This window comes from Neoarius graeffei, chromosome 5 (assembly GCF_027579695.1).
Source record: "Neoarius graeffei isolate fNeoGra1 chromosome 5, fNeoGra1.pri, whole genome shotgun sequence".
NCBI lineage: Eukaryota > Metazoa > Chordata > Actinopteri > Siluriformes > Ariidae > Neoarius > Neoarius graeffei.
The window spans coordinates 20280333-20295041 of NC_083573.1; the positions used below are offsets into that span (position 1 = coordinate 20280333).

A 14709-nucleotide genomic window follows, 5' to 3' on the forward strand; every position below is an offset into this window, starting at 1 on the left:
TCATCAGATTTTCACACAAGTCCTAAAAGTAGATAAACAGAACCCAGTTAAACAAATGAGACAAAAATATTATACTTGGTCATTTATTTATTGAGGAAAATGATCCGATATTACATATCTGTGAGTGGCAAAAATATGTGAACCTCTAGGATTAGCAGTTAATTTGAAGGTGAAATTAGAGTCAGGTGTTTTCAATCAATGGGATGACAATCAGGTGTGAGTGGGCACCCTGTTTTATTTAAAGAACAGGGATCTATCAAAGTCTGATCTTCACAACACATGTTTGTGGAAGTATATCATGGCACGAACAAAGGAGATTTCTGAGGACCTCAGAAAAAGCATTGTTGATGCTCATCAGGCTGGAAAAGGTTACAAAACCATCTCTAAAGAGTTTGGACTTCACCAATCCACAGTCAGACAGATTGTGTACAAATGGAGGAAATTCAAGTCCATTGTTACCCTCCCCAGGAGTGGTCGACCAACAAAGATCACTCCAAGAGTAAGGTGTGTAATAGTTGGTGAGGTCACAAAGGACCCCAGGGTAACTTCTAAGCAACTGAAGGCCTCTCTCACATTGACTAATGTTCATGTTCATGAGTCCACCACCAGGAGAACACTGAACAACAATGGTGTGCATGACAGAGTTGCAAGGAGAAAGCCACTGCTCTCCAAAAAGAACATTGCTGCTCATCTGCAGTTTGCTAAAGAGCACGTGGACAAGCCAGAAGGCTATTGGAACAATGTTTTGTGGACAGAGGAGACCAAAATAGAACTTTTGGTTTAAATGAGAAGCGATATGTTTGGAGAAAGGAAAACACTGCATTCCAGCATAAGAACCTTATCCCATCTGTGAAACATGGTGGTGGTAGTATCATGGTTTGGGCCTGTTTTGCTGCATCTGGGCCAGGACGGCTTGCCATCATTGATGGAACAATGAATTCTGAATTATACCAGCGAATTCTAAAGGAAAATGTCAGGACATCTGTCCATGAACTGAATCTCAAGAGAAGATGGGTCATGCAGCAAGACAACGACCCTAAGCACACAAGTCGTTCTACCAAAGAATGGTTAAAGAAGAATAAAGTGAATGTTTTGGAATGGCCAAGTCAAAGTCCTGACCTTAATCCAATGGAAATGTTGTGGAAGGACCTGAAGCGATCAGTTCATGTGAGGAAACCCACCAACATCCCAGAGTTGAAGCTGTTCTGTACGGAGGAATGGGCTAAAATTCCTCCAAGCCAGTGTGCAGGACTGATCAACAGTTACCGCAAACGTTTAGTTGCAGTTATTGCTGCACAAGGGGGTCACACCAGATACTGAAAGCAAAGGTTCACATACTTTTGCCACTCACAGATATGTAATATTGGATCATTTTCCTAAATAAATAAATGACCAAGTATAATATTTTTGTCTCATTTGTTTAACTGGGTTCTGTTTATCTACTTTTAGGACTTGTGTGAAAATCTGATGATGTTTTAGGTCATATTTATGCAGAAATATAGAAAATTCTAAAGGGTTCACAAACTTTCAAGCACCACTGTGTGTGTGTGTATATATATATATATATATATATATATATATATATATATATATATATATATATATATACACACACACACACACACACACACACACACACACACACATACATACAGTGGTGCTTGAAAGTTTGTGAACCCTTTAGAATTTTCTATATTTCTGCATAAATATGACCTAAAACATCATCAGATTTTCACACAAGTCCTAAAAGTAGATAAAGAGAACCCAGTTAAACAAATGAGACAAAAATATTATACTTGGTCATTTATTTGAGGAAAATGATCCAATATTACATATCTGTGAGTGGCAAAAGTATGTGAACCTTTGCTTTCAGTATCTGGTGTGACCCCCTTGTGCAGCAATAACTGCAACTAAACGTTTCCGGTAACTGTTGATCAGTCCTGCACAATGGCTTGGAGGAATTTTAGCCCATTCCTCTGTACAGAACAGCTTCAACTCTGGGATGTTGGTGGGTTTCCTCACATGAACTGCTCGCTTCAGGTCCTTCCACAACATTTCGATTGGATTAAGGTCAGGACTTTGACTCGGCCATTCCAAAACATTAACTTTTATTCTTCTTTAACCATTCTTTGGTAGAACAACTTGTGTGCTTAGGGTTGTTGCCTTGCTGCATGATCCACCTTCTCTTGAGATTCAGTTCATGCACAGATGTCCTGACATTTTCCTTTAGAATTTGCTGGTATAATTCAGAATTCATTGTTCCATCAATGATGGCAAACCATCCTGGCCCAGATGCAGCAAAACAGGCCCAAACCATGATACTACCACCACCATGTTTCACAGATGGGATAAGGTTCTTATGCTGGAACGCAGTATTTTCCTTTCTCCAAACATAACGCTGCTCATTTAAACCAAAAAGTTCTAGTTTTGTCTCACCCATCCACAAAACATTTTTCCAATAGCCTTCTGGCTTGTCCATGTAATCTTTAGCAAACTGCAGACGAGCAGCAGTGTTCTTTTTGGAGAGCAGTGGCTTTCTCCTTGCAACCCTGCCATGCACACCATTGTTGTTCAGTGTTCTCCTGATGGTGGACTCATGAACATTAACATTAGCCAGTGTGAGAGAGGCCTTCAGTTGCTTAGAAGTTACCCTGGGATCCTTTGTGACCTCGCCCACTATTACACGCCTTGCTCTTGGAGTGATCTTTGTTGGTCGACCACTCCTGGGGAGGGTAACAATGGTCTTGAATTTCTTCCAGTTGTACACAATCTGTCTGACTGTGTATTGGTGGAGTCCAAACTCTTTAGAGATGGTTTTGTAACCTTTTCCGGCCTGATGAGCATCAACAATGCTTTTTCTGAGCTCCTCAGAAATCTAATTTGTTCGTGCCTTGATACACTTCCATAAACATGTGTTGTGAAGATCAGACTTTGATAGATCCCTGTTCTTTAAATAAAACAGGGTGCCCACTCACACCTGATTGTCATCCCACTGATTGAAAACACCTGACTCTAATTTCGCCTTCAAATTAACTGCTAATCCTAGAGGTTCACATACTTTTGCCACTTCCAGATATGTAATACTGGATCATTTTCCTAAATAAATAAATAATCAAGTATAATATTTTTGTCTCATTTGTTTAACTGGGTTCTCTTTATTTACTTTTAGGACTTGTGTGAAAATCTGATGATGTTTTAGGTCCCATATTTGTGCAGAAATATAGAAAATTCTAAAGGGTTCACAAACTTTCAAGCACCACTGTGTGTGTATGTGTGTGTGTGTGTGTGTGTGTATATATATATATATATATATATATATATATATATATATATATATATATATATATATAAACTAATCTTCTCACCCCCGGCGGGGAGGTGGTATCCATGTCATCCTCAAGCTCGGGTCCTCTAGCAGAGGCCTGGGAGTTTGAGGGTTCTGCGCAGTATCTTCGATGTTCCTAGGACTGCGCTCTTCTGGACTGAGGCTTCAGATGTTGTTCCTGGGATTTGCTGGAGCCACTCTCCCAGTTTGGGGGTTACTGCCCCAAGTGCCCCCACTACCACGGGGACCACGCAACCCTTGACCTTCCACATCTGTTCCAGCTGCTCTTTCAACCCTTGATACTTCTCAAGTTTCTCATGTTCCTTCTTCCTGATGTTGGCGTCAGCTGGGATCGCCACATCTATCACCACCACCCTCTTCTGCTCTTTGTCCACCACCACTATGTCCGGTTGGTTAGCCAGGATCTGTTTGTCAGTCTCGAAGCTGAAGTCCCACAGAACCTTGGCCCTGTTGTTCTCAGCCACCTTCTGTGGTATGGCCCATTGGGACTTGGGTACTTCTATTCCATACTGGTTGCAGATGTTCCTGTATACTATCCCAGCCACTTGGTTGTGCCTCTCCATGTACGCTGATCCAGCTAGCATCTTACACCCTGCTACTATGTGCTGGACTGTTTCAGTGGCTTCTTTGCACAGTCTGCATCTTGGTCTGATCTACTCTGGTAGATCCTGGCCTCTATGGCTCTTGTGCTTATGGCCTGTTCTTGTGCTGCCATGATTAGTGCCTCTGTGCTGTCTGTCAGTCCTGCATTATCCAGCCACTGGTAGGATTTCTTGATATCAGCCACTTCCTCTATCTGACGGTGGTACATGCCATGTAGGGGTTTGTCCCTCCAGGTTGTCTGTTCCTCCTCCTCCTCTGCACTCTCATCAGGGTTCTGCTGCCTGAGACATTCACTTAGCAGTTCATCCTTTGGGGCCATCTTTCTGATGTATTCTCGGATTTTCGATGTTTCATCCTGGACCGTGGTCTTGATGCTCACTAGCCCTCGGCCTCCCTCTTTCCGCTTAGTGTATAGTCTCAGGGTGCTGGACTTGGGGTGGAACCCTCCATGCATGGTGAGGAGCTTTCTAGTCTTGATATCTGTGGCTTCTATCTCCTCCTTTGGCCAGTTTATGATACCAGCGGGGTATCTGATGACTGGTAGTGCGTACATGTTGATGGCTTGGACCTTGTTCTTACCATTCAGCTGACTTTTCAGGACCTGCCTTACTCTCTGGAGGTATTTGGCTGTGGTTGACTTCCTTGTGGCCTCTTCATGGTTTCCATTAGCCCGTGGGATGCCAAGGTACTTGTAGCTGTCTTGGATATCACCTATGTTGCCCTCTGGTAGGTCAATCCTCTCAGTCCGGATCATCTTGCCTCTCTTTGAGACCATCCGGCCACACTTGTCCAGTCCGAATGACATCCCTATGTCATCGCTGTAGATCCGGGTGGTGTGGATCAGCGAGTCTATTTCTCGCTCGTTCCTTGCATACAGCTTGATGTCATCCATGTAGAGCAGGTGGCTGATTGTTGCCCCACTACGGAATCGGTACCCGTAGCCGCTCTTCGTGATGATCCGACTGAGGGGGTTCAGGCCTATGCAGAACAGCAGTGGTGATAGCGCATCTCCTTGGTATATGCCGCACTTGATGTTGACTTGGGCAATGGGTTTTGAGTTGGCCTCTAGGGTTGTCTTCCACATTTCCATTGAGTTCTGGATGAAGGTCCTTAGGTTCCTGTTGATCTTATACAGTTCCAGACATTCCAGTATCCATGTGTGTGGCATTGAGTCGTAGGCTTTCTTGTAGTCAATCCAGGCAGTGCACGGGTTGGTCTGTCTCTTCTTACAGTCTCGGGCGACTGTTCTATCGACCAGTAGCTGGTGCTTGGCTCCTCTGGTGTTACTGCCAATTCCTTTCTGTGCCTCGCTCATGTATTGAGCCACATGCTTACTCATTTTTGCCGCAATGATGCCTGACAGGGCCTTCCATGTTGTGCAGAGACAGGTAATTGGCCGGTAGTTGGATGGGATAGGTCCCTTCTGGGGGTCCTTCATGATTGGGACTGTCCTGCCTTGGGTTAGCCATTCTGGGTGGGTCCCATCCCTCAGCAGCTGGTTCATCTGTGCTGCTAGGCGTTCATGGAGTGCAGTTAGCTTCTTCAGCCAGTACGTATGGATCATATCGGGGCCTGGTGCTGTCCAGCTCTTCATCTTTGACACTCTTTCTTGGACGTCTGCCATTGAGATGGTTACTGGTTCTTGTTCTGGGAGGTTGCTGTGGTCAGCTCTTAGGTCCACTAACCATTTGGCATCGGTGTTGTGTGATGCCTTTCTTTCCCATATGTCTTTCCAGTATTTTTCCACCTCAGCTCTTGGTGGGTCTGACCAGTTGTTGTTTCCCTGCCACTGAGAGTACACCTTGGCTGGTTCAGTGGAGAACAGCTTGTTTATTCTCCTGGCCTCTCCCTCCTTGGTGTATCTCTTCAACCGGGTGGCCAGAGCTGTTAGTCGCTGTTTGGCAGTTTCGAGTGCCTCTGGTATGGAGAGTGAGTTGTACTTCCTGGGTGCCCCTTTATTCACCATGTTCCCTTTCTGTAGTTCGGCTAGCTGGCTAACTTCTCTCCGTGCTGCCTTTATCTTGGCCTCTAATCGTCTTTTCCATGGTGGATACTGTTTGTTATGTCCCGAGCCCACCTTGTGTCCAAGCATCTCCATGATTACTGTTGCTGTACTGTGTATCAGCTTGTTGGTCTCAGTGATGGTTCTTGTGGAGATTGTCTTCAGAGCAGCATTCACATCTACTAGTAGATCTTCTGAAGGTACTTGGCAACTCAGCTTCGGTATTCGTCGGGGGCTCCAGGTTTCCAGTTGGGTCACGATCTTCCTTCTCAGGTCAGCAGCTCTTGTGTTGAGGCTGTTAGCTGTTGGGGCTTGGTACCCAATCTCTGGTTGTGGGGATGATGATGACATCTCCCCGCTGACCTGTCTTCCTGGCTCCCCCTTGCCGTAGCATCGTTGTTGTATTTCATGAATCTCTAGTTGTGATAGTAGATTTCGATTACGGATGTTGGAACACTGGGCTAATAGCTGTTTCTTTGTTAGCCTTGATTGTGGGTTTCGAAGTATCCAATGGTCCCACATTCGCTGCATGTATCCCCTCTCTCTGGGATTGCTTGTATAGTAGCATTCCAGCAATTCCTTATTTTCTGTCCTCGTCCATCGATGTCTTGTTCCAGTAGCCCATTTCTCATCAGTTTGCCCTGGTTCCCTAGCAACTGACGCAGACCTTGTTGACCCGGGCGACGTCTGAGCCGGTATGACTCTATCAGTTATGTCTTCACTCATTCCTGAGGTAGGCTGATATATCATGAGGGGTCTTGCCTAAGGGCCCTTACTGGATGATGTTTTGCCCCCGACCGGGGATAGATATATATATATATATATATATATATATATATATATATATATATATATATATATATATTAGGGTGCATCAGTTGCCCCCTAAAAATTAAAAGTTCCTCCGATCATGATGCATTTTTGTTTTTATGTTCCTTTTGGTAAGAAAACACACTGGGTGAAATATTTTGACAAAATTCAAAAGTTTAATGGTGGCACCAGGAGCTCAAAGTTATGGAAAAAGCTGCTATTTTATGACACAATTTCTATCACTTTTCATGAAACATTATGGCACCTTATAGAGTATATCAAATATCTTAGATACACATTTTTAGTACATATTCTAAATATATTATCAAGCACAGTTTGAGTTTTAGCTGTTCACTGAATCATTGTTCAACTACTTTTAAACAATACAAATGTATTATGAATCACATTAATGCTTCTCAATCCCTTGCAGAGGTTCTTAACATGATCTCTGGGTCACAAGAAATCAATAAATGGAGTCCAACATTATGATTCAAACCTTATGCGAAAACATAAAATAAGTGTTTTTTGGCAAAAAATGAACCTCATGGTGCCACCATTAGACTTTTGAATATGGTCAAAAAATTTTACAGGATGTCTTTATTGATGAAAAGGAACACCCAAACAAAAATGCATCAGATTTTATGAAAGTGAGGGCAACTGATGCACCCTTATTTTTATATATATATATATATATATATATATATATATATATATATATATATATATATATGAGAGAGAACATAGTTGCAGGAGTTGGTTGGTGTTATTCAAAAAGACCACCGTGGTTGTGAAACACCCCATAAAGAGCTGCCCCAGAAGCACTAACCACTGCCGATGTAACATCTCACGTAAATACCTGTAAAGCAACTAAATACTGTAATTCCATGTCATTTAATTAAGAAATAAGTCTAACTCATAAACCGGAAGTGTTCCCACTATCGCTGAATGCATTGGATAAATTACTGCCATTAGATTTTTGTCGACACCTAAATAAGTTCAACAAATGCTGACAAAACTAGAGGGAAAATACCGTCAAAAATATCTCAATCAAGTCAGAAGTATGAAGTAATGCTGCTCTAAAGACAAGAAACTTCTGCTCTGTAAGCTGTGTACCCTGTGGTGTAGTTTTTTTCCAAAGTAATTCCTGCACAGTGTAAGGGGCATGGATATCCTTGTCTTTTATTTGAATGTTAAGTGGCCTAAACCAGCCTTCCTCAACCGGGGTGCCGTCTGGCTTTGTTAGGGGTGCTATCAAAAAATTATATATTCTAACATTGAAATAAATAAAATTAATTAAAATTCCAAAAAATGATAGTTACACTAATGCAGATCATCGCTGCCTCATGTATCATCAAAATTTGTCTCACGGCCCCCTTTCCCATGTCACTGCCGGGAATGTCACTGCGTATATTTTATATGGGGGTGCCTTGAGAATTTGTATACTTCTGAAGGGTGGCGTGACTGAAAAAAGGTTGAGAAACACTGGCCTAAACCACCCAGTACAACTTTATTTTTAAAAATCCCCTTTACATATAGTATTGATGGGAATGGAGCCATAAAAGCTCTTTCCATGCTTTTGGCTCCTCCTGACTGCACATCTACATGAACATGTAGGAGTGGAAGAGACAGTACAGACAGCCACTGAATTCACCTGTCGTATCATGAGGTTCATCTTTAAAACTGTGGTATTGTGAAAGTGAGTTTGAATATCTGTGTGGCTGTTTGTAGGTATGTGAGCAACTCCATACCCATCCCTACTCATTTCTTCATTGTGGTGACCAGCTGCCTGGACTACACACAGACTGTGGACTCGTGCACTGGTCCTCTGAGCGTGTTCTCCTTCATCCTGCCTCATAGAGCGGATAACGATGAGAGCTGCAATGTAAGAAACACCAGTCCTTGCTCTGCTCTTCTCTGCTCTTGTTTTCCCCTTTTTCATCCTGCAGTTTCTTTGCTTTGCTAGTTACTTGCCCCCTCTACCAATAAAAATTTTATAGTTAGTAATTTGTCATCATACAATTCAATTTGGCCAGGAACTAGTGTTGTCAAGACTACCTCAACAGAGACCAAGTCATGACCAAGACTTTGAGGGGTTGAGATCAAGTCAAGCCCAGGACCAGACCAGTGTGTGTGAAAAGGGGCGGGGAGGGTGACTGCCATTAACAGGAAGAAAAATATCAAATTAACAATGAGTTACCTTATTGGTCGCATTTGAATCAGGAAATTTTACATCCGATCACAGTAATGATGTTAACAAATGGATCAGACAGTACACAGGCAATTTATTGAAATCCCCACAATTGTGGTGTTGACTAGTCTTGAAATAAAATCCCAAGTCTTTTATGTCTAAGACCGGGTAAAAATGCAGTCAATTTCAAGACAAGACTGAAACATTCAAAAAGTGGTATAGAGTTCTACAACACTAGCAGAAACTGCATCAATCCTAAGCCCCAATTTGCAAGTTACAACACACAAAATGAAAACTTGCAAGACAGAAATGACACATTCTTAATCCTCTGTTTCATAAGCGTATCAGGTTACAAATTGAAGGTCTAATGGGCAACATATCTATGACCCATAAACTAATGACTAAAAAAAAAATAAAGCAGGCTTCTATCTTGCAGCTTCAAAAAAATGTCAAAGTCCCTCCCATGCCAGGACTTGGTCTTCCCAGGCAATCTCCTGTTCCAGTACTAACCAAGTACTTAGAGCATCGGGTGGCGCCGATCTCCATTTCTTATAGCCCTGAGCCTTTCGCCATAGTTAGGGTTACAGTGGCGGACCAGTCCTCTGGTAACTGCAAGAGTTTGACTCCCTACTCACATCTTTATTACAGCATGCCTCACCAGATGATAGTAGGTTACCATTACATTTTGATAATGGTCTTTGGTATGACCCAACCACCAGTAGAACTCGCAATCTCCTGGTGGAGAGGTGGACACACTAACCACGAAGCCAGCTTGCTGTATCCTACAGCTTAACAGCATGCAAATTACATGCCTAAATCATCATACACTTGCATCAAATGGATGTGTTAAGGACATTGCTTCATGAAAAAAGAGGTAATAGCCATCTTGAAGCGCATTTTACTGTGCATATTTTTGCTTGGGTGGCACAGTGGTGTAGTGGTTAGCGCTGTCGCCTCACAGCAAGAAGGTCCGGGTTCGAGCCCCGTGGCCGGCGAGGGCCTTTCTGTGCGGAGTTTGCATGTTCTCCCTGTGTCCACGTGGGTTTCCTCCAGGTGCTCCGGTTTCCCCCACAGTCCAAAGACATGCAGGTTAGGTTAACTGGTGACCCTAAATTGACCGTAGGTGTGAGTGTGAATGGTTGTCTGTGTCGATGTGTCAGCCCTGTGTGATGACCTGGCCACTTGTCCAGGGTGTACCCCGCCTTTCACCCGTAGTCAGCTGGGATAGGCTCCAGCTTGCCTGCGACCCTGTAGAACAGAATAAAGTGGCTAGAGATAATGAGATGAGATATTTTTGCCTTAACTATTCCTTCAGTATCTCACTTATCTAAATTACCTGAAATTCTATAACCCCAAACAGCTGCAGGGCCTTTTAGGGCCTTTTTAAATGCTGGGTTGTTTTTTATATTGTGCAGTTTTAGGCTCCAGGTGTAGTTCATTTGAGGGGGGGGGTTGTTGTAATCCGTTCACAATCATCGTGTTATTTATTTAAACATGAGTCAACTGACTGATCAAAGTGAACATTTTTGTTTCTCCTGCAGAGTTTGGAGGATGAATCCAAGTGGGTGGAGGAGCTGATGAAGATGCACACAGCACGAGTACGAGATGTGGAGATTCTAACAGGACTTGACTTCTACCAGCGCACCAGCCAAAGCTATACAGAGATTCTCTCACTAAAGACGTACCTGCACACATATGAGAGCGAGATCTGAACCACTGCCTTTCCTGCACTAACGTAGACCTCCTCTATCGATTCCCACACCCTGACCCCAGACCTGTCCTGCCCCATGACATCAGATGGTTAGGTGTATATTTTTTTATACAAGCCTCCTTTCAACATTTTGTAACAATGATGTGAAAATGTCACTTGTTTATTCCAGCTCTGTGAGTGAGTGTCTTTTGGTAATTGTGTGTGAGTGAGAAATCCTGTACTGTCTGCTCTAATTGTCCCTCAACATGTACCACTTTTGTAATGTGACTTGTTTATGCCTTAAATGAATTTCATGACATTAAACACTTGTACTTGTGGCTTTGTCATTTTTGTTGAAAACAGCAGCCCCTAGTGGTCGTTTGTCAATTTAGACAAAATGCATTGTATCATTCTTGCGATAGGATGGAGTTGTTCTGACAAAAATTAAAACTGATAGCTTGACAAGAGTAGCTACGTTTATATGGGCCCTAATAATCTGTTAATAATTGGATTCAAGCTTGATCAGAATGATATATCCCATTCCAATAGACATTTTTTTTAATCAGACTGAAAGGTGGTGTAGCCCTCTGATAGTCCATTTGACAGGAAAATATTAGGGATGTGATTTTTCCGCGAATTCGCGGAATTCCGCTTTTTTCACCTCAAAACTTGAAGAAAAATTTTTTTTCTGATTTTTCCCTCATCCACATTCATATCCTATTCGTTCCGACTTTGTTTGAACGATGGTAGCCTCGGATTTGCATCTTTACGTCTCGATCACGGAGGCTGCCATCTTTCAACTCTTTGTTTGAAGCGAGCTTACGTACAGCTATCTAACAAGCGCGTTCATTGGTTGTTACAGAGCGATGAGCCAATCACGTACCTCGTTTCATCTCATTGACGTAATTGCGTAAATGACGTAATTACGTCAATGAGATGAAACGAGGTACGTGATTGGCTCATCGCTCTGTAACAACCAATGAACGCGCTTGTTAGATAGCTGTACGTAAGCTCGCTTCAAACAAAGAGTTGAAAGATGGCAGCCTCCGTGATCGAGCGTAAAGATGCAAATCGAGTTAAAGAAATCGACAGAATAGTGAAAAAAAAGTAACGCTGGGAATGGTTGGAGAAAAACCGCGGCTCGCCTCGGGGCGAATTACGTCACAAGGCGCAGGGCTAGCGGGCCCTGCTCGCGCTGGTTCTTTGGGGTGTGTGTGAGAGAGAGAGTGTGTGTGTGTGTGTGTGTGAGAGTGAGCGAGAGTGTGTGTGTCAGAGTTGCATGTTGACCATTAAATTGGCTTGAATTTGTTAATCATGACAATTTTTTTTCTTGCATGTTTGCTTGCCATTTTAGTCCAATTTTTAAGTCAGAAAACCCCAGATGCTTCGGGGGGCTTCCCCCCTTGTCCCCCCACCAGGCCGCTGCCCTGGACCAGCTGGGGGCCTGCGGCCCCCAGCCCCCCGGCTAAAATTTTCAGATAATTTCACCAGCCCCAAATCACATCCCTGAAATATGAGTCACGTAAATGCTTGATTGGATTGCCTTTTGTGCCTGTAACCTTCTGCACGTGTTACGTAGGCTTTCGTGTAGTGATGACAGTTTGTACAGCACAACTATGATTCACATTGTTCGTGGAATGGGTGCCATGACTGTCACATCTTCTGGTACCATACAGCCTTCAACTGACAACTCTCTTACAGGGACCATGTTTCCTTTTCAAGTTAAGGTCTGTAAGCACTCTCTCTTAACTGCAGACTAATTTGCTTTTTTTTTTTTTTTTAAGACTTGTGCCATATTTGATTTAGAAATGCAGATTTCAAGGTGATCTCACAAACTTTTCCTTAAATTTGTTTGAGGTGTGTTTCATAAAGCCAGAATGTTCAGCTATTAAACAAAAAATGTTTTGTGTCATATCTGTTCATTTGCTACAAAGTAAAAAAGCTGGGTGAACTTCCTCCAAGTGTGGTGATTCCATAAATTTTGCTGGGGGTTGTTTACTGTTTATCCATGGAAGGTGGACTGTAACCAGTACCAGCTACCATTGAGCAAGAGGCAGGGTACACCCTGGACAGGTCACCAGTCTATCGCAGGTCTAACACCGAGGCAGAAAGCCATTCACACCTACGGGCAATTTAGGGTAGCCAGTTGACCTAATCCGCATATCTCTGGACTGTGGGAAGAAATGGGAGCGCCTAGAGAAAACCCCTGTATGAATGAGGAGAACATGTGAATTCCGTACAGAAAGGCCCCAGTTGACAGACAGATTTGAGTCAGAAACCCAGGGGGGGCTACATCTGGAATGGGATGATCAGAGATCCATAAATCTTTGACCATATGGTGCATGTTAAAATGTACCCTTTTTTTAAATTATTTCTCAGTGTGAATGGAGGGTTGTGTAAACTGATGCAAACCTATACATTTCACACAGGATATACAACCCCAATTTAGAAGTTGGGATGGTATGTTGGAATTGGAATTAAAACTGAAAACGATTTGTAAATAATCTTTGACATGTTTTGCACTCAGGGCAGCACGGTGGTGTAGTGGTTAGCGCTGTCGCCTCACAGCAAGAAGGTCCGGGTTCGAGCCCCGTGGCCGGCGAGGGCCTTTCTGTGTGGAGTTTGCATGTTCTGCCCGTGTCCGCGTGGGTTTCCTCCGGGTGCTCCGGTTTCCCCCACAGTCCAAAGACATGCAGGTTAGGTTAACTGGTGACTCTAAATTGACTGTAGGTGTGAATGTGAGTGTGAATGGTTGTCTGTGTCTATGTGTCAGCCCTGTGATGACCTGGCAACTTGTCCAGGGTGTACCCTGCCTTTCGCCCGTAGTCAGCTGGGATAGGCTCCAGCTTGCCTGCGACCCTGTAGAACAGGATAAAGCGGCTAGAGATAATGAGATGAGATGTTTTGCAGCGGGGGCGTGGCCGAGCATCGGTTTGCGAATGGAGGGTGGAGTCGGGGAAGGTGAGTGGCCAAATCGCTACATCTGTTGCAATTAATGTCTGTATGTCTCTTGCAGTGACGGCGCTGCATAAAAGGAGTGAGAGAGAGCAGAAGAGTGGTGGATTGGGACCAGAATACGATGGTGTGTGCGTGTGGTTGTCCCAGTTGGGAAAGTGGCAGAGCATTTTTTAACATAGTTTTTAACAAATGGTCTCCCAGTGGCCAGATTTGGTCTCCTCGTCAATGCCAAACCAGCTTCACTGGGAGACCAAATTTTAAACCAAGTTATGTCTTATCATTTGGTTCAATCAATTGCAATTAATTAACCAAGTACCATGTAAGTATACATTTAACAAGGAAAACTTGGCACTGCATTAACTATGTTGATGATATGCTGGCTGAAACGAGGATTCGTAATGCAGCAATTTGCATCACAGAATATGCCGCAGCCGCATGGACTCTGGGGCCTGTGATTGTATTGCCCAGACCAGTTAGTCTCCTAGTGGAAAATCCTTAAAAAAATGCTCTTGAAAGTGGTGCTGAAAAGCATAATAAAAAGTGTATCTAAACGCTAACAACAGCCTGCCGTGCTTCTGTAATCCCAGATTTCGGCACCACTGTGGAAGCTGCCCGGATGTGCATGGAGCACAGAATCACAGCAGGCTGACCATCCAAACCAATTTCCTTTCAGCTGAGGGTGACAGTCCCTACGTTTACATGCACATAACATGCACTATGTTTACATGCACAGTTTGGGTTTTCTTGAGGCAAAGTGACTACACTTCATAATAACTTGGATACAATAGTTTGAACTGATCTTGGAATTTGCAGTTGTTTAGAAATGGCTCCAAGAGACATTCCGGAGTTGTGTACATCTGCAATCCTCTTTCTCAGATCTACACTGAGCTCCTTGGACTTTTCCATTGTATTGTCTGTTGGTCGATCCAATGAGTGCTGTAAACAAACCCTTTTTATGAAGGCACAGATAAGCTACCAGCTGTAGTCAAGTATGATCACTAACAGGAAGTTAAGAGGCCTTGGCAAGATAAGAGACATTTTGGAAGTTTCAGCACCTCTGAATTAATAATTTAAGTGAGCATATGTAAATTTTTGACCCTGTATGTATAATT

General features: G+C 43.3%; 1 protein-coding gene across 2 annotated transcripts in view; it reads left to right on the forward strand.

Moving 5' to 3' along the window:
- Nucleotides 1–10977, forward strand: part of enpp2 (ectonucleotide pyrophosphatase/phosphodiesterase 2) — a 175225-nt gene extending 164248 nt beyond the window's left edge. For both annotated transcript variants that reach the window (XM_060921389.1, XM_060921390.1), the window contains exons 24-25: nucleotides 8490–8643; nucleotides 10491–10977. In XM_060921389.1, the coding sequence (XP_060777372.1) occupies nucleotides 8490–8643; nucleotides 10491–10661 (325 nt within the window). In that variant the 3' untranslated portion in view covers nucleotides 10662–10977. The remainder of the gene's footprint in view (nucleotides 1–8489; nucleotides 8644–10490) is intronic.
- The last annotated feature ends 3732 nt before the right edge of the window (nucleotides 10978–14709 follow it).